This window comes from Chinchilla lanigera, unplaced genomic scaffold (genome assembly GCF_000276665.1).
Source record: "Chinchilla lanigera isolate Chin_1 unplaced genomic scaffold, ChiLan1.0 scaffold00042, whole genome shotgun sequence".
Lineage (NCBI taxonomy): Eukaryota > Metazoa > Chordata > Mammalia > Rodentia > Chinchillidae > Chinchilla > Chinchilla lanigera.
In genome coordinates this window covers 7933488-7954852 of record NW_004955443.1, presented here as the reverse complement: position 1 = coordinate 7954852, position 21365 = coordinate 7933488, and the positions used below count along the sequence as shown (strand labels likewise).

Here is a 21365-nt window from a genome sequence, read left to right as displayed (position 1 = left end):
GATTACAGGCATGCACCACCACACCCGGCAGTAGTTTTATAATTTTCTCAAAATACAGTAATTTGCTAAGACGCAATTGAGATATGTTGTGATTTTCGTGGAAGTGTGAGGTCTTACATTTCCTAAGTCTTGATTATTGGGATATAGGATGCTATTGATTGTATATAAGATTAGTTCTCCTGAAATGTAAGATAATAAAATTCCCATTCAGAAAACTCTAAAAATAGGAACGATCTATACCTTATTCAATAATGTGCGAAAGACATGCGTCAACATGAAGGGCCACACGCAAAATGCCATTTTCCTTCGTTGCCCTCCTGCGTCTTGGCGACACAGTCCAAGTCTCGTTCCTGGGGCACTCGCATCTGTTTGTCCCCTGAGGACGGCGGACGGTTGTTGACGGCCGCAGGGCCACCTCCCTCGGGTTACGTGGCTCTCCCGGCCCATCCTAAGCCTCGCGGTCCGGCTAATCATTGACAGAGCCGCGCAGCCCCGCGCCGGCTGCGGGCCGATCAGCGCAGGACGGCGCGGTGGCCGGTGCGCCCGGGAATGAATGGATCTCCGCGGCGCCGCGAGGGGAGCGCGGGCTGCGGCCGGAAGATGTCCCGCGGGGCGCCGCCGCCAGCCGCGCTCCTGGCCGCGCTGCTCCTGCTCCCCGCCGCGGCCGGCCTGCCCGGAGAGGGCAGCGCTATATGGTCTAGGAACCCCGGGGCGAGCCCGGTGAACGCCAGTCAGCTGTTCCTCCACGACACGTTCCCTAAAAACTTTCTCTGGGGCGTGGGGACCGGAGCGTTCCAGGTGGAAGGGAGCTGGCGGGAGGACGGGAAAGGACCCTCGATCTGGGACCGCTTCGTCCGCACGCGCCTGCAGAGTGTCAACAGCACGGCCGCTTCCAGTGACAGCTACATCTTCCTGGAAAAAGACTTGTCAGCCCTGGATTTTTTAGGAGTTTCTTTCTATCAGTTCTCCATTTCCTGGCCAAGGCTCTTCCCCGATGGAACAGCAGCAGTTGTCAATGCGAAAGGTCTCCAGTACTACAACGCTCTCCTGGACGCTCTGGTACTGAGGCACATCCAGCCGATGGTCACTCTGTACCATTGGGATTTGCCTTTGGCACTGCAAGAAAAATACGGGGGGTGGAAAAATGAATCCATGGTAGATATCTTCAATGACTACGCCACGTACTGTTTCCAGACATTTGGGGACCGTGTCAGATACTGGATCACAATTCACAACCCATATCTGGTTGCTTGGCATGGGTATGGAACAGGTATTCACGCTCCGGGAGAAAGGGGAGACATAGCAACTGTCTACACCGTGGGACACAACCTGATCAAGGTACTGTGCCCCTGGCTCCTTAGCATAGCTTGCAGATGCAGAAAGAATTAAAAAGAGACACCAAGAAATTTCAGTGGTTCTCTTTATTGAAATCAGTGCAGCTAATTTTAAGCTAATTCACGAGTGCTAGCCTTAAGTTTTATGTTTGAAGTGGAGCATGTTTTATTTCTCTAGTTATTATTAATGTACTAATCCAATTAGTTTTCTCCCTAGTTGTACTTTGAGATCATTTTAAAACCTACAGTTATACGTTAGAAAGCGACACTATGGGTTTACCATTGTTGTGTGGGAAACCAGTATTTTATGCATTTAATTGTTGGACAACATGTTACTTCAGAATCATGGCGAGGCGCACGCGCTTCAAACGGTGTTGCTCGGGGCTGGGGTTTAGCTCAGCGGCACAGCGCCTGCCTGGCAAGCGCAAGGTTGTGATTTCGATTCCTGGTACCGGAAGAAAAACAAAACAAAACAAACAAACAAACAAAAACGGTGTTGCACCTGGTGTTTCAAGCGCTTCAAATGGTGTTGTTCCTGGTGTCTTCTTGGTGGTACTTCACTACAGGAAGAGAAATAAATGTTAGCTGACATGTAGTACTAGATACAGAAATTGAAATGAATATACTCCATGCTTGATTTTATTTGGCAGAAAAGATGAGACGAATGGGTCTAGAAGTTAAGCAACTAATATAAATCCAGGGGAAAATATGCTCTTGTAAGTATTTTCAAGCAGTATATTTCAAAAGCTAGAGCTTATTTGGGGAAAGGTCAGATTTCTTAAAACAACGATGACAATCCAAGCAAAACAATAGCTAATATACACTGGGTGTTTATTATGTAGCACAGACTGCATTAAGCCTCTTACGTGCAGTAACACATTTGATCTTCACACCACTGTTATGGGCTGGGTCCTATTATTATCATGCCCATTTTAGAGACAAGGAAACTGAAGCTTAGTGAGATTAAATAATTTGCCCGAGGTTACAGAATAAAACACAGCCTCTGTGGACATGGGATTTATAAATGACAACATAATTAAATAATTGTTTTAAAAACAGTGATCTTTTGGAACCTTTTGAGAAACATAGCCTCATGTTGAGGGTTACACATGGGGTTAGATTTACCTTTTTGAGTCAAATAGTTTACCTGTGAAAAATTATTCTGGATACCTGTTAGATTTTGAAAATGAAAAAATATTAATGGTATTAATGCTTACTTGCTAGAAGTAATTTAAGAATCAAATGTGAAGTAAATATTGCATACAGAGTGTACAAGAACATAGAAGCACTGTAGTCTAACCCTTTTCTTCTGTTTGTTTTCCTGGGTTTTTATGTATATGTACCTGTGACTGTGGTTTTAGGCTCTTGTACCCTTGTAGAAAGGTGACAGTATGACTTCAAAGTCATTTTCTCATCTTTGAACAGAGTGGTGTAAAGAACATAATATTAAATGTGTGAGTATACTATTCTACAAAGTAGAACCTTAAATGGGAAAAAACTTTTAGCTATGTAATACCTATCAAGATAATACAAATATGTGAGAAAAATATTAATTTTAATATTTCTAGCTCTTTTAATTATTAAAACAATCCATGCTCACATAAAGTTGTTTAAAGCAGATCATTCCCAAAGATATAAATAAAAAAGTTAAATCCTTCTCTCACTCCACCTAACAATCCCAACAGAAGGAAACTACTATCTTTTGTGTTTTGTTTTTTGTCTTTTTGAGACAGGGTCTCATGATGCAGTTTCAGGCTGGCCTTGAGCTCACTTTGTAGCCCAGGCTGGTCTCAAACTCACATGATCCTCCTGCGTCAGCCTCCTGAGTACTGGGATTACAGGCATGCACCACCACGCTCGGCAAAACTACTGTTAATAGTAGCTTCTCATATATTCTTTTAAAAGTTTCCTGCCGGGCGTGGTGGCTCATGCCTGTATTCCCAGCACCAGGGAGGCTGAGGCAGGAGGATCATTGAAAGTTCAAGACAGGTTGGGCTACAAAGTCAGTTCAAGGCCAGCCTGAACTACATAGTGAGACCCGGTCTCAAAAAATAAATAAATAAATAAAAACAAAAATTTCCTATGCAAATGCATAGCATGTACATGTTGATTTAACCCTTGTTAAGAAAAAAACTCTAAATTATGGACGGGGGGGGGCCTGGGGATTTAGCTCAGTGGCACAGCACCTGCCTGGCAAGCATGAGGTCGTGATTTCGATTTCTGGTACCGGGGGGAAAAAAATATTATGGACAGGTATCAGTTAAATGGAAAAATGCTAACAATTATGATTTTTTTTAAAAAATATGTCCTGATGACTAATTTAAAGACTTAACAGGTTATCTGATAAGAACAAACAGAAAAAAAGTTTTAATTCTAGTTTTGTTTTTTTTTTTCTGGTACCAGGAATCGAACTCACGACCTCACGCTTGCTAGGCAGGCGCTGTGCCACTGAGCTAAATCCCCAGCCCCAAAAGGTTTTAATTCTCAAATGGATACTGCATCCCAACTTAGCTTATAAAATCTGTTTTCACATGTCTTCCCTTTTCCTCTGATTTAAGGTAACCTCTGCCTTTAACACAAAATTAGCACTGAGAGCAACAAATTTTATTGTTTTAAATGAGGGAGTCATTTTTAAATAATGATATTTTTCAAATCATTTCTTTTATCTACTTAAAATTTCCAAATCACCAGACTAAGTAAATGGTGTGAGAGGTCCTTTGAAATCAGCCTGAAAATGAAATACACTGTGTAACCTAATGACCTTTTGACCAGAGAGATCTTGCAATGACTTGGTAGCCTGAGGTGAAGTGTTTCCTCACTCCTCCCCTCTGCGCTTACTTTACCCAGAAAAATCCTTACTGAGAAAAGAGTTATTTGATTTTGTTGTTGTTGTTGCAATGAAGTATTTTTCCTGAGTGTTCCCTCTTCTGGCCCCTGAAGAAACATTCTTTAGGATTAGCTTTTAGTCCAAGAATGTTTATTGAGTTAAATAAACATAACATAAACCAGGCATGGTAGTGCACGCCTGTAATACCAACACTCTGGGAGGCTGAGGCAGGAGGACTGCAAATTGGAACCCAGCCTGGGCAATTTAGCCACTTAGCTAGACCTTATCTCAAAATATAAAGTTAACAAAAGGGCTTCGGATGTAGCTCAGTGATAAGACGCTGGTTTCAATCCCTATTAACACACACACACACACACACACACACACACACACACATTCCTAACATAAAACTCAAGTCATAGGTGGTTAAAGACTATTCCCTAATTCTCAGCCATTGAGAAGAATTCCATAGTGGCTATTGGAATCCTTTTGGTTCTGGAAGGACCTCAGAAATTCTAGCTCAGTTTGAAATGTCCTAGTTTGGAGGCAATCTGACTGGTCTAGCAGCTGTCAGCACTGACCAGGAATTTCCACCCCCGTGTTTCTGCAGATCTAGCGAGCACCTTAAAGCAAGTCTAAGCCTCTAGTAAAAATTCTCATAATCCCACCTGGGAACAGACGCTTGCTCTGACTTTTTAACGGTGCTTGGAACGGAATGCGGGTACATTTTTTGGCTTGCCTGTCACCCTTTTAAATATTATCTCCAATCTTGGCAGCAGCCTTGCTGGATAACTCTTATTCTCCCACTTCACAGAGTGGCGTTTCTGATGTGCAACACAGTCTCGCCCTGTGTAAAAGTGAGTACGGCTCCCAGAGCCTTTGGATAAAGTCCCATGTTTTTCACCAAAGCCTGCAAAACAGCCCCCGCACCTGCATTTAGGTCTTCTTTCTGGTCACTGTCCCCTCCTACTGCAGATGCGTCCCGCGTCACGCGTTGCCGGCTGTGTCCCCGGTTCACCCTGTCACCCTCCGCACCAGCCCGGAGCCTGCTCCGTCCACCAAAGGACCCCCCTCTAAGTTATTCTTGATCTTTTAGGATCAATCTCCTGCAAGCGCCTCTGAGACCCGCCGGTTTCATATAAATATCGGTGGAATAAGTGGTGTAGGATTTCTCCTTTAAACTTAGTAATCAAAAGACCAACACCAGGTTCCATCTTCACCTTTCATGACATTATTACTAATTCTGGAAACATTGGCGGGGCTTGGTGGCTCATGCTTGTAATCCCAGCACTCAGGAGGCTGAGGCAGGAGGGTTGCCATGAGTTCGAGGCCAGCCTGGGCTACAGCCTGCACTAAATAGGAGAGACCCTGTCTCACAAACAAGAAGAGCTGCTGAAACCTCGCCTATGCTAATCTAGCGGTGCCCTAGTGAGGACACTTTGGGCTGCAAGCGGCAGATCTCGCTCAAGGTGGCTGAAGCAAAAAGGAGCAGCCTCCGGGCTCGGTAAGCGGAGCGCAGGGAAGAAGGGACACGGGAACCGGGACAACCCAGGAGGTCCCTCACCTTGGTCTGTGCGTACCTTCTTCTTGTGGGTCCGTGTCATTTTCTCTTTTGGAGAGGAAAGACCTCTCCCTCGTAAATTCAGGTTTGCGAATTCCGTGGCCAGCTCCAGCCGTCTGGGCTCTTATCCCTCACACCAGCACAGCCCCCGGGCGCGCACTAGTCAGAGGGCCAGGAAGCGCGTTTTCATTCTCTTTTTAAATCGGGAAATACGGGAATGGTTGAAATTTGTAGATGTCCGTCCTTACAGTGGACCATCTGAGAGCCTCTGCATGAACCTGGACAGAGGCTGGGGGAGATGAACGTGCTCGGGAGACAGTAACTCGTGCAGCCTACGCCCCCACCAAATCCTGCCGGCTCTAAAATCCCATCTTCCGTAGATGCGTGCTGCTGACAGGGTACAAGGGATTCCCAGCCCCGCCGCTGTTGACATTCGGCGCTGGATAATCCCTATGTAGCCCAGGCTGGCCTCGAACTCACAGCGATCCTTCTGCCTCAGCCCCCTCAGTGCTGGGATTAGAGGTGTGCGCCGCCAAGCCTGGCTGCTGGATAATTCTTTTTCTGTCAGGGCGGGCGGTGTGGGGGGGAATCGGGAGCCGAACTCAGGACCTCGCGCTTTCCAGGCAGCCGTTTGTGCCACTGAGCTATATCCCCGGCCCTGCTGGATAATTCTTGGCTGTGGTGGGCTGTCCTTTCTGGCAGCGTGTGGGGCAGCTTCTCTGGTCTCTACTCCTTGGTGGGCCCCATCCCAACGCACCTCCTCCCTCCCTTGCGCACCCCACCCTTATGTCCAGGGCTGTGATAATTAAAATGTCTCCAGACATTGTCTAAAGTCCCCGATGGTAGGATTCTTCCGCTTCCTTCCCGCTGTAGAAAACCACTGACTTACACTTACCATAGATGGCTGGTTAAAGTCATGAAGCAGAGGAACAGCAGGGAGCTGGGTGTGGGGTGCACAACTGTAATTCCAGCAGTCTAGAGGGCTGAGGCAGGAGGATCGAAAGTTCCCGCCCAGCCTGGGCAACTTAGCAACTTGGTGAGATCCTGTCTCAAAATAAAAATCTGAAAACGAGCTGAGGATGTATGTAACATAGTGCAAGGCCTTAGGGCATCACAAGTACCAAAAATCAAAGCAAAACAAAAACAAGGGGCACTGAAATATGACCAGTTAGAAGGGCATAAAATAATAATAATTTTATGAAACAGCTTCAAGATTTGCACTAGATATATAAACTGCATACAGAAACTGAAAAGTAATTTATAGCCTATTCTATGTTTTTGTTTATTTTGTTTTTTTGTCTTTTTGAGACAGGGTCTCGCTATGCAGTTCAGGCTGGCCTTGAGCTCACTTTGTAAGCCCAGGCTGGTCTCAAACTTGCCACGATCCTTCTGCCTCAGCCTCCCAGTCACTGGGATCACAGGCGTGCACCACCACGCCCAGGTTGGTTTGTTTTTGTTCTTTTGAGACAGGGTCTCCCTACATATGTGGCCCAGGCTGGCATCAAACTTGCAGTGATCCTCCTGCCTCAACCTCCCAAAGCCCAGGATTGCGGGTGTGCACCATCATGCCTGGCTTGGCTATTCTGTTTTTATTTATTTATTTTACTATTCTGTTTTTAAGGAGCAAGCAATGCTGTACAAATGTTAAGAGGAAATAATACATTACCGTCAACATGATCACATCTAGTTTGGCTTTTCCCCTCTCCCTACTGGCTCTGGGTTCAGCACTTGTGAAACACCCGAAAGAGCTGCCCCCACACTCTTTCCCTCGTATTAAACATTAGTTATATATGACAAAATGTTACATTTGCTTGTGAAAAAAAGTTGCGCTGTTTGAAAAGCAAAATTCAGGAATTCAAACAAAATGTGACATAAGCAATTTTTACTTCTTGTTGATGCTGAAACATGAAGTTTCTCAAAATTTGGGGTTTTGGTGTTATCACTTCATTCTGGTTTTTCTGGCTTTTTTGTTTGTTTGCATATTCAAGTATTACATGTGCTATTTACTAATACAGTTTTTTTGTTTGTTGGTTGGTTGGTCTTTTTGAGACAGGGTCTCGCTATGCAGTTCAGGCTGGCCTTGAGCTCACTTTGTAGCCCAGGCTGGTCTTGAACTCTCAGCGATCCTCCTGCCTCAGCCTCCTGAGTGCTGGGATTACAGGCATAAGCCACCAGGCCCAGGGCTGGGGATTTAGCTCAGTGGCAAAGCGCCTGCCTGGCAAGCGCAAGGTCATGAGTTAGGTTCCCAGTACCAGAGGAAACCCCCCCCCCCAAAAAAAAAAGCCATCAGGCCTGGCAGTTATATATCTCATAAGGAGGGTCTGGTGGCACATGCTTGCAAGCCCAGCATTTGGGAGGCTGAGGCAGGAGAACTGAAAATTGGAGGCCAGCATGGGCTATGTGGCCAGACCCTGTTGGGAAAAAGAAAGGAAGGAAGAAAGGGAGGGAGAGAAAAAGAAATGAAAGAAAATTATTTTTCTCACCTGAGTAAAAGAATCTCAAGTAAAGTACGTTCTTCTGAGATAGAAAATGGCTATACTTATGTTTATGTATTAACAATTTAACTATTCATAATTTACTGTCTGAATATTTTAAGTTTATTTTAAACACACTTTACAACCTTCAGTAACATAGACAAACAAAATAAAATGCGTCAACACTTTTTTGTACATCGCACACCAAACGGTGACAGGATTTCCCGAATTGCTCAGGGCTCGCAGAGACGGCTCCCTCCGAGCTTGCCATGGGGCATGGCCTGTGGACTCCAGAGCAGACTGGATTCCCCAGCTCTTCTGGGAAATTGGTCTTAGCGTTTCTTGGCACATTTCTTTCAGAGAAATTCACAGAACATGGACCTGAGTTAGGCATTTGATAAATAATTAAAATGATTATTTTCAATTTGAGGAAGATCTGCCTCGTCCCTGCATTGGAATAGAAGTGGACTGCATGAGTGCGCATGCGCACGCATGCGCACACTCACACACACGCACAGGCATTTATCTTTTCAACACATGGAAATCAATAGGTTTTTGTTGTTTTTTTTTTTTTTTTTTTTTCTTTTTGAGAGAGGGTCTCACTATGGAGTTCAGGCTGGCCTTGAGCTCACTTTGTAGCCCAGGCTGGTGTTGAACTTGCAACAATCCTCTTGCCTCAGCCTCCTGAGTGCTGGGATTACAGGCATGCGCCACCACACCCGGCTTTTTTTTTTTTTTCTTTTTGAGACAAGGTTTTGCTATGCAGTTCAGGCTGGCCTTGAACTCACTATGAGGCCCAGACTGGGCTCAAACTTGCAGCAATCCTCCTGCCTCAGCCCCTTGAGTGCTGAGATTATAGGCGTGCCCCACCACACCTGGCCATATGCAAATCAATTCTATATACTTGTTTCTGTTTTTTAAAAAAGTTAAAAAATAAAAAGTTTTCATGGACATGATGTCTCGCATGCAGTCATAGCTTCTCAGCAGGCTGAGGCAGAAGTATCTTAAGTTTGAGGCCAGCCTGGGCAATTTAAGAAGACCCTGCCTCAAAATATAAAAATAAAAATGTTTGCGCTGGGGAGATAGCTCAGTAGCACAGCAGCTGCCTGGCAAGCACAAGGTCCTGAGTTTGACTGATAGTACAAAAAAAAACTTTTTTTAAAAAAGAGAGTTGGGCATGTAGCTCTGTGAGAGGACTTGGGATCAGTCTCCAATACTGCCAAAAACAAAAACAAACATAAAAATGAAAGAAACCTTGAAAGAACCTGAAATTTGATGATTGCTGAAGTTGAATGTTGTGTTCATGGGGGTTCGCTACATTGCTAGTTCAATTTTTTGAGTATTATGACAATAAGAAAGTAAAGATAATTTTTATAGATAAAAGTAATAAAACATACATCTTTAGTCTGGCATGGTACGGCACACCTGTAATCCCAGCATTCAGGAAGCTGAGACAGGAGGATCACTGTGAGTTCAAGCCCAGCCTGAACTACACAGAGAGACCTTGTCTCAAAAAAAAAAAAAAAAAAAAGACAAAACAAGATGGGAAAAAAATTAAAACAACCATCTTTATACAGTTCTTTGCTTAAATGTTCCATCACTAGGGGCTGGGGATTTAGCTCAGTGGCACAGCACCTGCCTGGCAAGAGCAAGGTCATGAGTTCAATTCCCAGTACCAGGAAAAAAAAAATGTTCTGTCACTAAATCTTAAACCAAATTTAGTGTCACCTCATTAAAAACAGCCATGAAAGGGCCACACGCACGTGATGAGTAGCTAAACCTTCTTTGCCAACAAACTGCTGCAGCTGCTTTCAGAACATGCAGGCTATAGAGCCTCCCAGGCGCAAGAAGTGGGTTAAATGTCACCTGCTGGACTCTTCTGGCCACCCACATGCCAGCGTCTTGAGGAGTAAGCGGAATACTTAGAAATACTTGCAAGAGTCTTTTTGGCTAATTTTACTTAAATGGAAGTGAAACTCTCAAAGATCTTAAGGAATAATTTTTTATTAAAAAGGAAATTTTAAAAAAAAACTTCTTTTTTTGAGACAGGGTCTTGCTGTGTAGCCCAGGCTGGCCTTGAACTCACAGTGATCCTCCTGCCTCAGCCTCCCGAGTGCAGAAATTACAGGCATGCGCCACCAAGACTGACCGACTTCCTTTTTAAAATTCGGTTGCAAGAAATAACATACCAAAATTAATTTTTGCTGACCCTTACAGCAAAAAGGACTAGTCAAGCTTTTCTATCAATAAAGGACAGAAAAACGAAGTTAAAGTAAAATGAAACAAAATCAAAAATAGAAAAAAAACAGTTACTTTTCATCTGCAACTACTTTCTCTTCCCACAGCCCCCCCAAAAAAGAACAGAAAAAGGGAAGGAAGGAAGAAAAAGAGAAGGGGAGGAGGAGAAGAAAGGACAGAGGTTTCCATTCCCACAGGGAAGGACCGAGACAATTACTGATAGTCTTTACATGCTACCACACTGTTTACACTAGGACTGTGTATCGCCTCCCACAGGCTAAATGCTGAACTACACCTCTAGTCCTCTCATAAAAGGAGTGTTGATTGCAGTGTGAAGACATACTAGGTACTTTTCATACACCCTTTCATTCTCTTAGGTTTGGTTTTCTTGTTCTGTTTTGTTTGGTACTGGAAATCGTACTCAAGACCTTGCATTTGCCAGGCAAGCGCTTATGCCACTGAGCTATATCCCCGGCCCTTCTTTAATTCTCGAATCAGCTCTGTCAACAGATGTTCTTAAATCCATTTTACAACGGATAGAATGAGAGCCAAGGGAAATTTGGCCAAGGTTACAGAGCTGGTAAGTGTCAGAACCAAAATTCAAATCTGACCTGCCTGAATCCAGTTTGGCAAGATTTAATGGATCAACAATTTATAACATCAAAACCCATGTCAGTCACTTGGGCTTGATACTGACTCAAAAGATATTCAACTTGACTTTGCCTATTAAAAAAACAAAACAGGGGGCTGGGGATTTAGCTCAGCGGCAAAAGCGCCTGCCTGGCAAGCGCAAGGTCGTGAGTTCGGTTCCCGGTACCGGAGAAAAAACAACAACAACAAAAAAAAAACAGGGGGTAGGGATTTAGCTCAGCAGCAAAGCACCTTCCTGGCAAGCACAAGGTCATGAGTTCGATTCCCGGTACCAGAGAAAAACCAAAAAATAAAATAAAATAAAATAACAAAACAAACTGAGTGTGGTGGCGCAGCATCCCTGTAATCCCAGCACTTGAGAGGCTGAGGCAGGAGGATCTCTGCAATTTCAAGGCCAACCTGAACTACATAGTGAGACCTTGTCTACAAATAAATAAATATATAATCAACCAATCAATCCAACCAACCAAACAAACTAACTAAACATAGCTGGGTATGGTGGCACATGCCTATGGTATCAGTGCTCTAGGAGGTATGGGGCAGGAAGATTGCAAGTTTGACACCACCCTGGGCAAGTTTGATATCACCCTTAGTGATTAGTGAGGCACTGTTTCAAAATTAAAAAAAAAAAGTGTCTACAGCCAGGCGTGGTGGCACACACCTGTAATACCAGCACTTGGAGGCTGAGGCAGGAGGATTGTTGCGAGTTCAAGACCAGCCTGGGCTACAAAGTGAGCTCAAGGCCAGCCTGAACTGCATAGCAAGACCCTGTCTCAAAAAGACAAAAAAAAAAAGTGTGTAGGGATGTAGTTCAATGTGAAGGGCCTGGATTCACTTCCCAGTGACACACACACACACACACACACACACATACACACACACACGACATACTTTATTTTGTCCAAAAAAAAATCTATAACTTATTTATCCCCTGACTCATATATTAAAATAGAGATTTTTTTTTAATTTGTCCTATTATTTCAGTTTTTGTTTAATCAAAATTTGATGTCACAATAAAGTGATATTGAGGCCAGGGATATAGCTCAGTGGCACAGTGCCTGCCTGGCAAGCGCAAGGTTCTACGTTTGATTCCCGGTACCAAAAAAAAAAAAGAAAAAAAGTAAGATGGCAGACAGCTGGCCATTCAGGTTTCTCCCATACTCTTGCCTGCAATCCCAGCACTCAGGAGTCTGAGGCAAGAGGATCTTTGCGAGTTTGAGACCAGCCTGGGCTACAAAGTAAGCTCAAGGCCAGCTAAATTACATAGCGAGACCCTGTCTCAAAAAGACCAAAAAAAAAAAAATCAAAAAGACAAAAATAAATAAAGTGATATTAAATCACATATATGTGCCTTTAATAATATCATTTAAACTAAATTAGATACACAACTCATTTAATTAGCTAATGATTATAATCTCAGCCCTTCTCCATGAGCACCTAAGATCTCTAACAGAACAGAGGAAATACTGACTGGACAGGATGAAACTTATATTCACACAGATGTTTTTAATCAAATTTGAGTAAGTGATAGAAACTACTGATGTGGGCTCCTCAAGGAGTTTCCCCAACTGGAATGAATACCTTCGCTATGTGCAAGAGTCACGTACGAAAACCTATTTATAGGCTAAAAGTGATATTCTAAAACCTTCAAGGGAGCCTTATTTACTTTTTCTAACCATTAAGTAGAAAAAGTTATACTTCAGTGAATGATTAACAAGAGTTTAAATAAATGTAATTACAAACACTCACAGAATAATATTGGGACCCTATTTAAACAGCTTGATTTGATATGAACACTCTCATACAGGGAACATTAGACCCAGCTGGAAATCCAAAAATATTGTTAAGTAATAGAAATGGTGCCAGAGACGATAAAACCATGAACCGAGGCAAACTTTACCTTGTCGTGTAAGTCATTTAATTACAGATCGGAAGACTGGCTGAGAAAACTCAGCCAGACTCTTAGAAAGTAGTCTGTGTTAAAAGAAAAACGTGTGAGTAAAGCTACTGGACAGTCATGACAATTCTGCCGCTTGGGTGACCTAACGGTGTTACTTGAAAATGTTTTGGGGAACCCACAGGTTGGGGAAACTGGGGCCGGTCAGTACTTAAGGGCGTTCCCTTAGTTTTCTGACTGTCCTATCTTAACCAGAGATCAGGTGACCAAGTCTGAGAGAAAGAGCAGTTCGCTGTTATCGGTTCTTTCGTGTTAATCAGCTATCAATTGTATGCCTCGTCCTTGTACCTTGTTTTGAACATCAGCATATTGTTACAGAGTAAAAAACATTCTTTAATAGGAAGCGGAACCCAGGATAGCCTAGCTTTTCATGTACAAGCCTGTTTTTAGCCTTTGAAGGCTTTAGAATTTGGGGCAAACTGAAGAGTGATAGCATAAAGAGGGTAAAATAACAGACAGAAACTTTCTGGTTTTTTTGTTGTTGTTGTTTTCTTTTCTTGTGGTACCAGGGATTGAACTTAGGACCTTGTGCCTGCCAGGCAAGCGCTTATGCCACTGAGCTATATCCCCAGCCCTGAAACTTTCTGTTTCAATCAATTCTCTTGATTTTCCTAAACTACAAGAATAATGTATTTGTATGGCAAGGTAAACAATACAGAAAGACATTAAGTTAGAAATGAAAGATCAGCCGGGCATGGTGTCACATGGCTGTAATCCCAGCTCTTGGGAGGCTGAGGCAGGAGGATTGCCAAGTGTTCAAGGCCAGCCTTGGTTCCATAATGAGTTCAAGGCCAGTCTGATTACACAGTGAGATCCTGTCTCAAAAAAAGTCTCCTCTTTCATTATTGCTTAACCCCAAGTCCCAAAAGTAACTGTTGCTAGCAGTTTTTTCTGCATCTACATATACACGTGTGCATAGTTTTTTTCAAACAAAATTTGAATCACTACATTTAGTTTCAGTTCTCATTTCTGATTAATCAAAATGTAAACTTGTACTGCAATTATTCTACTTATAGGGGCTGGGGACTAGCTCAGTGGCAAAGTGCTTGCCTGGCAAGCGCAAGGTCGTGAGTTCGATTCCTGGTACTGGAAGAAAAGACAAAAAAAAAAATTATTCTACTTATTCCTGCACTTCTTTCTCCTCTTAGATGTCATAGGTCATCAGATAATGGAAATTGTTTTGTTCATCTTTTTTTTTTTCTGGCTACTGTGGTGGCCTATATTTATTAAATACATGTTGTAGACTTGAATTTAAGCAAATGATCAAAGTAAATGGACAAAGAGTGGAAAAAAAGGCTAATATAAAATAATAGTCAGGGGCTGGGGATTTAGCTCAGTGGCACAGCGCCTGCCTGGCAAGCGCAAGGTCGTGAGTTCGATTCCTGGTACCGGAAAAAAAAAAATTAAAATTAAAAAAAATAAAAAATAATAGTCAGATGAGGAATGGGGGCAGCTGGGTGGTAGCTCAGTAGGTCACGCTTGCCTAGTTCAATCCCCAGTGGTGCAGATAGTAATAGTAACAGCCAGGGATCTTTAGAAAAATAAAAATGAGTTCACTAAATTTGGTTTTGCTGAGGTATGTAACTTTCTGTAAGGCGGGGGTGAGGCTGAGCACGCCAGTAATCCCAGCTATTTGGGAGGCTGAGGCAGGAGGAATGAATGTTCAAACCCAGTCTGGGTAATTTTTTTTTTTTTTTTGGTGGTGGTTAAGTCATTTTTATTTTCATGTCCTGTATTACAAAGAGCATTCTGCGAGCTGTTAGCCAGTTTTCAGACTAACAATCCTGAGTTAGGTGCTGCAGCAGAGTTGCACAAAGGCTTACCAACTGCAGGTGGTCATCAGTACCGTCTGCTAAGCACGTGCCAGCTTCAGCAAGTTCTTCTGTAACAGTGGACTTCTGCTCGGAGCTGAGGATTTAGCTCAGCGGCAAAAGCACCTGCCTGGCAAGCACAAGGTTGTGAGTTCGGTTCCCGGTACCGGAGAAAAACCAAAAAAAAAAAAAAAACAGTGGACTTCTGCTCATCAGAAAGGTTACCATTTGCTGCAGCTGCATCACGCAGCGGATTAACAAGCTGAGCTGCCGCCTGACCCTCATTTATCAAGTCATTTATTGCAGCTTCTAGTTTGTCAAAGAGCCACTCTAACATGCAGTAAGTATTCCATCAATTGTCTCCGCCGGTATCACCCCCTCCATGTCTGTGGTCACTTTTTCCATGACTTCTTTTCCACCTATTAATGGAGTAGCAGTTTGAAGAAATGTAATGGCTTTCCTTCAGTCTCCTTCCGACACTGTAACAAGGCAAGTTATTCCCTCATTGCTAATTTTGACATTTTCCTCCTCAGCAATGTCTAACAACCACTGCTGTTGAATTTTATCAGAGAGAGGCTTGAAGCGGAACTTTAGCACCTAGAGGTCAATGGTTCAATTATTCAACTGACATAGTTACAGATGAGGCAGAATCGGGTGGTTTTAGATTCCCTCTCCATGGTGTGTCTTGGAGCTGCCTGAACAGCGGAGGTCAGAGAGTGGGCTTCATCGAAAATCACAATCTTACTTGAGGCTTTTATAGGTAAATGGTCACATCTAGAGACAATACTCATAAGTGAAATAAATCAGACCCGCATGTGTAAGAATTGTATTGTCTCACTAGTGTAAGACCTGAAAGAGTGAATAAAAACTAGGAGGTATGATAGACACTGTGAAATGAAAGGAAAATGCCCAAAAGTAAGGGGCAACTGGGGTGTGGGGAAGAGAAGGGAAAGAAGGGGAAATTATGTAAGTATGTACATACAGGATAGCTAACATAGTTGTACTACTGTCTTCTATCGCTCTACAGAAAGGAACAGTTAATGATTATTTGTTTGATCAATCTTCTATGTCTCTGTTTTCTTGAGAAACCACTTTGAAGATATCAATAAGTAATACAACAACCACTGTTAATTTCCTACCACTTTGTAAGTCTGTTTTGTTTGTACTGTTTTTATCCTATTTTGTAAATGGATGTCTGTTTGTTAATATGTTTTCCTTCTTTTATTTCTTAAAATAAAAAAAAAACAACAAAATCACAATCTTAAAAGGAGGATACAGATTCCCATGTGAACAACTTTTTTTTTTTTTTTTTTTTTGGTGCTGGGAATGGAACTCAGGACCTTGCGCTTGCCAGGCAGGCATTTGTGCCACTGAGCTATATCCCCAGCCCTATGAACAACTTCCTGATACAGCTGAGCAGAATTTTTCACTTTCTCTCGAACTACTTCTAGTAGTTCCACGTTCATCGGATGCACTTAACTCAAGAACGCTTGATCAAAGCAGTCCAGGCTCAAAGAGTTCTCGAGTTGCTGCCAAAACAGCAGATGTCTTTCCAGTTCCAGGCCACCCGTTGAACAAGAGGTTAGGGAGGTCACTCCTCCTAAAGATTTTTTTCGCCGGGCGGGGTGGTGCAGGCCTGCAATCCCAGCACCTGGGAGGCTGAGGCAGGAGGACGGTTGAGAGTTCGAGACCAGCCTGGGCTGCGAAGTGAGCTGAAGGCCAGCCTGAACTGCTGAGCGAGACCCTCTCTCAAAATAAATAAATAAATAAATAAATAAATAAATAAATAAATAAATAAATAAGTATTTTTCAACACTGTAGCTACTTCTTGGAACGCAGCTTCTTGTGGAACAGGTCTGGCCCTCTTGCTCTCTCCGCGGCTCCCGGCAGTAGCAGCGATGCCTTGATCCTTGGTTGATGGTGCTTTCGTACTGGCTGATGTTCCTTTTAGAAATGCCCGCGTGGCGATTTCACCCTGCAAACCGGCTCCCCGCCCGGGACCCGCACAGCCTGGGCCTTTCAGCGGCTCGAAGGGTGGCGAGAGCAGGGTGGGAGAGCGCCGCCGGCTGATTCCGGAGATTCCGGACGGGGAAATGACGAGGTGGTCCCGAAGTCTCGGTTCTGTCCCCCAGTGCAGGAATGACCAGCCAGGAGACTCACAGTCGCCGCCGTCCCCCGAGTCTGGGTAATTTAGTGAGACTCTAAATTAATAAAAAAGTCTCTAAATAAGTTAACAAATAAGTGCTAGGGGTGGAGCTCAGTGTCCCCTGGATTCAACCTCTAATACTGAGAAAGAAGGAAAAGGCGAGAGAGACAGACAGACTGACAGACTATAGTTCTCCACTTGCTTGGGGCGGCCCCCAGCTAGTGAAATGGGGTAAAGGTATAATCATAGACCAGGACCACAGCCCTTAAGGCCCTGGCTTTGATACCCACCCTCTTCTCACTCTTTCTGTCTCTGTCTCTGTCTGTCTCTCTGTCTGTCTGTCTGTCTGTCTCTCTCTCTCACACACACACACACACACACACACACACACACACACTTCCCTGTTTTTTTGTTTGGGTTTTTGGTAGTGTTGGAGATGGAACCAAGGGTTTTGGGGCATCTGAGGTAAGTACTACACCCCAGCCTTAAAACCATGCCTCTTAGTTATACCTTAGTGAGCATGGGGGGGTTTTTGTTTTGTTTTGTTTGTTTTTGTTTTTGTTTTTTTGAGGCAGGGTCTCACTATGCAGTTCAGACTGGCCTTGAGCTCACTTCGTAGCCCAGGCTGGTCTCAAACTCACAATGATCCTCCTGCCTCAGCCTCCCGAGTGCTGGGATTAATGGCGTACACCACCACACCCGGCTTGTGCCATGTCTGTTACATACTCTTGCATTTTCACAGTCTGTTCACCTTTGGTGTAGAAGTGTGTTTATAAGGCATGTAATTTACTTTCCATGATAGCTTGAAATGATAGTGAACTAGAAGGCTAAGGACTTAGTTTTCTTTTCTTTTTCTTTTTTCCCCCCAATTTTTGAAACAGTGTCTTGCTTTATAGTTCAAGCTGGCCTCAAATTCACAGTGATCCTCCTGCCTCAGCCTCCAGAGTGCTGGGATTACAAGTGTGCACCACCACATCTGGCTCAACATGTTGTTTTAAAATGATATTTAAAAAAAAAAGATATTTTCTTTGTGTTGTACTTGGTAATTAAAAGAACTAAAAATGTCCTAGAAGGAGGGTGCCCTGCCCTACTTGTACCTGCTGAAAAAATATATCTATTTATGTCTGGAATTTAGAAGCACCTAGACAAGTCATGGAGCTCCTGGGGCACGTTTGAGGTGTCCTTTGAACACGATGTCACAGTGCAAGTGCTTTGCGTAGCATGCGACATGGACGTGTGGGTCCCTGAGCCTCTTTCCTGGAGCCAGTAATGCTGGTGTCAGATAAATAAATAAATAAAACATGCTGTGACTCACATCATAGGGCCTGTACCCTACAGCTTCAAAATTTAGATTTGGCCAGACTCAAAGAAAGCTGCAGGGCGCAGTAAAGAGACGAGTGAGGACTCGCTTCAAATCTTCCTGCCCCACTCTTCAGCCTGGGAAGTTCCAGTTCTTCTCTAAACCCAGACACATCAGCTGGCCTGGCCAAAGCTCAGATGGTTGCTGCTGGCATCTGCTTAGCGAGCCTTCTCTGCAGGCCCTTCCCTGGGCTGAGCATATACCTGAGGACAAACAGACGTAGACTTTGCATTTAAGATGCTCACAGGGCTGGACATGGTAGTGCACACTTGGAATCCCAGCACCCCAGGAGGCTGAGGCAGGAAGATTGTGAGTTTAAACCAACCTAAGCATTTAGCAATACCCTGTCAGCAAAAGAAAGAGGAAAAAGAAAGAGGAGAAGAAGAGAAAGAATAGGAAGAAGAAGAGGAAGGGGAGGGGAAAAGGAGGAAAGAGAAGGAGAAGGAAGAAGAGGAAAAGGGGCTGGGCGTGGTGGCACATGCCTGTAACCCCAGTACTCAGGAGGCTGAGGCAGGAGGGTCACAGTGAGATGAAGGCCAGTGTGGGCTACATAGTGAACTCAAGGCCAACATGCACTACACAGTGAGACCCTGTCTCAAAGTAATAATAATAATAATAATTAAAGAAATAATTGAAGAAAACTTTTCGGAGCTAAGGAAGGACGTGTTGATGTGGCGTCTTGATGTGGCCGATGTTCTCCGGGTCCTCATCACTGTCCTAGACACATCTTGGTGGCGTTCTAGAGCTCCTGAAAGAGAGAAGAAATCACCTCCAGAGGAACAAGAGTCCAGGTTCTTGCGAGCAGACTTCTCGTTGGGCACGCTGGACACCAGGATGGGGGTGGGGCGACATCGGAGCAGAGCCGCAGGACTCCCAAATGACTTATTCGGCCAAACAGACATTTGATACTGAGGGAAAACAAGGACACTGTCTGATACTGAAGAATTCAGAAGATCCGCTTCCCATGCACCCTCTTTGAAAGAATTACTAGAGAATGTCCGTTAGCAACCGAGCGTGGCTGCAACGAGTGCTATGAGGTTCTTCCCCACCAACACACCCTAATGGTCAGGTGGAACCGTACATCTCTCCTGCAAGGCTGGCAGCCACCACAGCTCCCTAGGGGTGCGGGAGGGGAGCGGTATTGCCTGGATATGGAAAAAGTTGGTCTTTTTATTTTATTTTATTTTTTTTGTCTTTTTGAGACAGGGTCTCTCTGTGCAGTTCAGGCTGGCCGTGAGCTCACTTTGTAGCCCAGGCTGGTCTTGAACTCTCAACGATCCTCCTGCCTCAGCCTCCCAAGTGCTAGGATTACAGGCATGTGCCACCACGCCCGGCTAAGTTGGTCTTTTTAAAGATTTCATGAGGGCCTCTGTGGCTGGTACAGGAGGTTTGTTTTTTTAACTGGAGAATGAGCTCAGGGCTTGGCGCTGAGCTGTCTTCAGCCATTTTTTATTTTTTATTTTGACACAGGTCTCACTAAATTGCCCAGGCTGGACTCAGACTTGTGATCCTCCTGTCCAGCTCCTGAGTAGCTGAGCTCCAGCTCATCATCATGTGTCCCGTGGGAACCTTTACAATAAAGATTTTACATTTGAAAAAAAATCCTTAGGGAATGCAGGATGCATAAATGAATGTTAAGTGATCAGAAAGAGGACTATTTGTAATTAACATAGCACTTGATGCTGAAATAAGGAAATGGTAAATAGATGTAAAAGTAGGTCAACCTGAGATTACTCTCAGTTCAAAAGGATGGTGAATAAAACTCAGGTGTAAACAATAAATGAGGAGGGCTGGCCGTGGTGGTCCATGCCTGTAATCCCAGCACTTTGGAGGCTGAGGCAGGAGGATTTCTGGGGGTTTGAGACCAGCCTGGGCTACATAGTGAAACCCTGTCTCAAAGAAACCAAAAACCAAAAACAAAGAAACAAAAAAACCCTAACAAACTAAAACTAAAACCCAGCTGTACCACCCATCAATATAAACATGAAGGAACTGAGGTCAGCATACTAAAGGGTACTGCATATCTATGTTTATTGTGGCATGATTCACAATAGCCAAGTATGGCACCAGCCCAGGTACATATGGACAGATGAGTGGATAAGCAGACTGTGGCATACACAATGGGGTATTATTCAGACATAAATAAGAATGAAGTTGTGACCTTTTCAGGAAAATCACAGCCATCACAAAATATGTTCATGCTTCTATGTTCCCATCCAGCCTTTCCAAATGTGTTTACCAACTAAAACTACTTTTGGCTGGGCGTGGTGGTGCACGCCTGTAATCCCAGCACTCGGGAGGCTGAGGCAGGAGGATCATTGGGAGTTTGAGACCAGCCTAGGCCACCAAGTGAGCTCAAGGCCGGCCTGAACTGCACAGCGAGACCCTGTCTCAAAAAGATCAAAGAAAAAGAAAAGAAAAGAAAAGAAAATTATTTTAAACATTTTCCATCACTTTTTAGTCTTTATAATAATAATTATTTTGTAGTGCTGGGGATGGGACCCAGGGCCTTCAGCATGCTAGGCAAGCACCCAACCAGGCTATAATTCTAGCCTCCATAATTATCTTTTTTTTTTTTTTTGCACTTGTTAATCCGTTATGATTTATTTGCTGTACAGCAGTAGACTCCATAATTATCTTAGCAGCACAACAACTTGCTCATTTGATGAAATAAGATTTACTTTGTCACTGCTCCCTTTTCATAGATATTAGCTTACTTCATTCTTTTCTTCTGTCATAAGCAATTTTGAAATAGCTTCCTTTGGGCATATGGCTTTTAGTGTATTTGAATTATTTCATTTTGGTGATCCCAGGAATTGATTGCTTATTTAAAAATTGTTTTAAACATTTCCAAATTGCTGGGCATGGTGGCGCACATCTATAATCCCAGCACTCGGGAGGCTGAGGCAGGAAGATCATTGCAAGTTCAAGACCAGCCTGGGCTGCAAAGTGAGCTCAAGGCCAGCCTGAACTGCATAGTGAGACCCTGTCTCAAAAAGACAAAAA

General features: G+C 43.8%; 1 protein-coding gene and 1 pseudogene across 1 annotated transcript in view; one reads left to right on the top strand and one right to left on the bottom strand.

Moving 5' to 3' along the window:
* Positions 1–462: 462 nt before the first annotated feature.
* Klb (klotho beta) overlaps positions 463–21365 on the top strand; it is a gene marked incomplete in the record, with an annotated part of 37344 nt that continues 16441 nt past the window's right edge. The window contains 1 exon segment of the mRNA XM_013518072.1: positions 463–1338. Within this exon segment, the coding sequence (XP_013373526.1) occupies positions 550–1338 (789 nt within the window).
* On the bottom strand, positions 4970–16319 carry LOC106146295 (annotated as a pseudogene).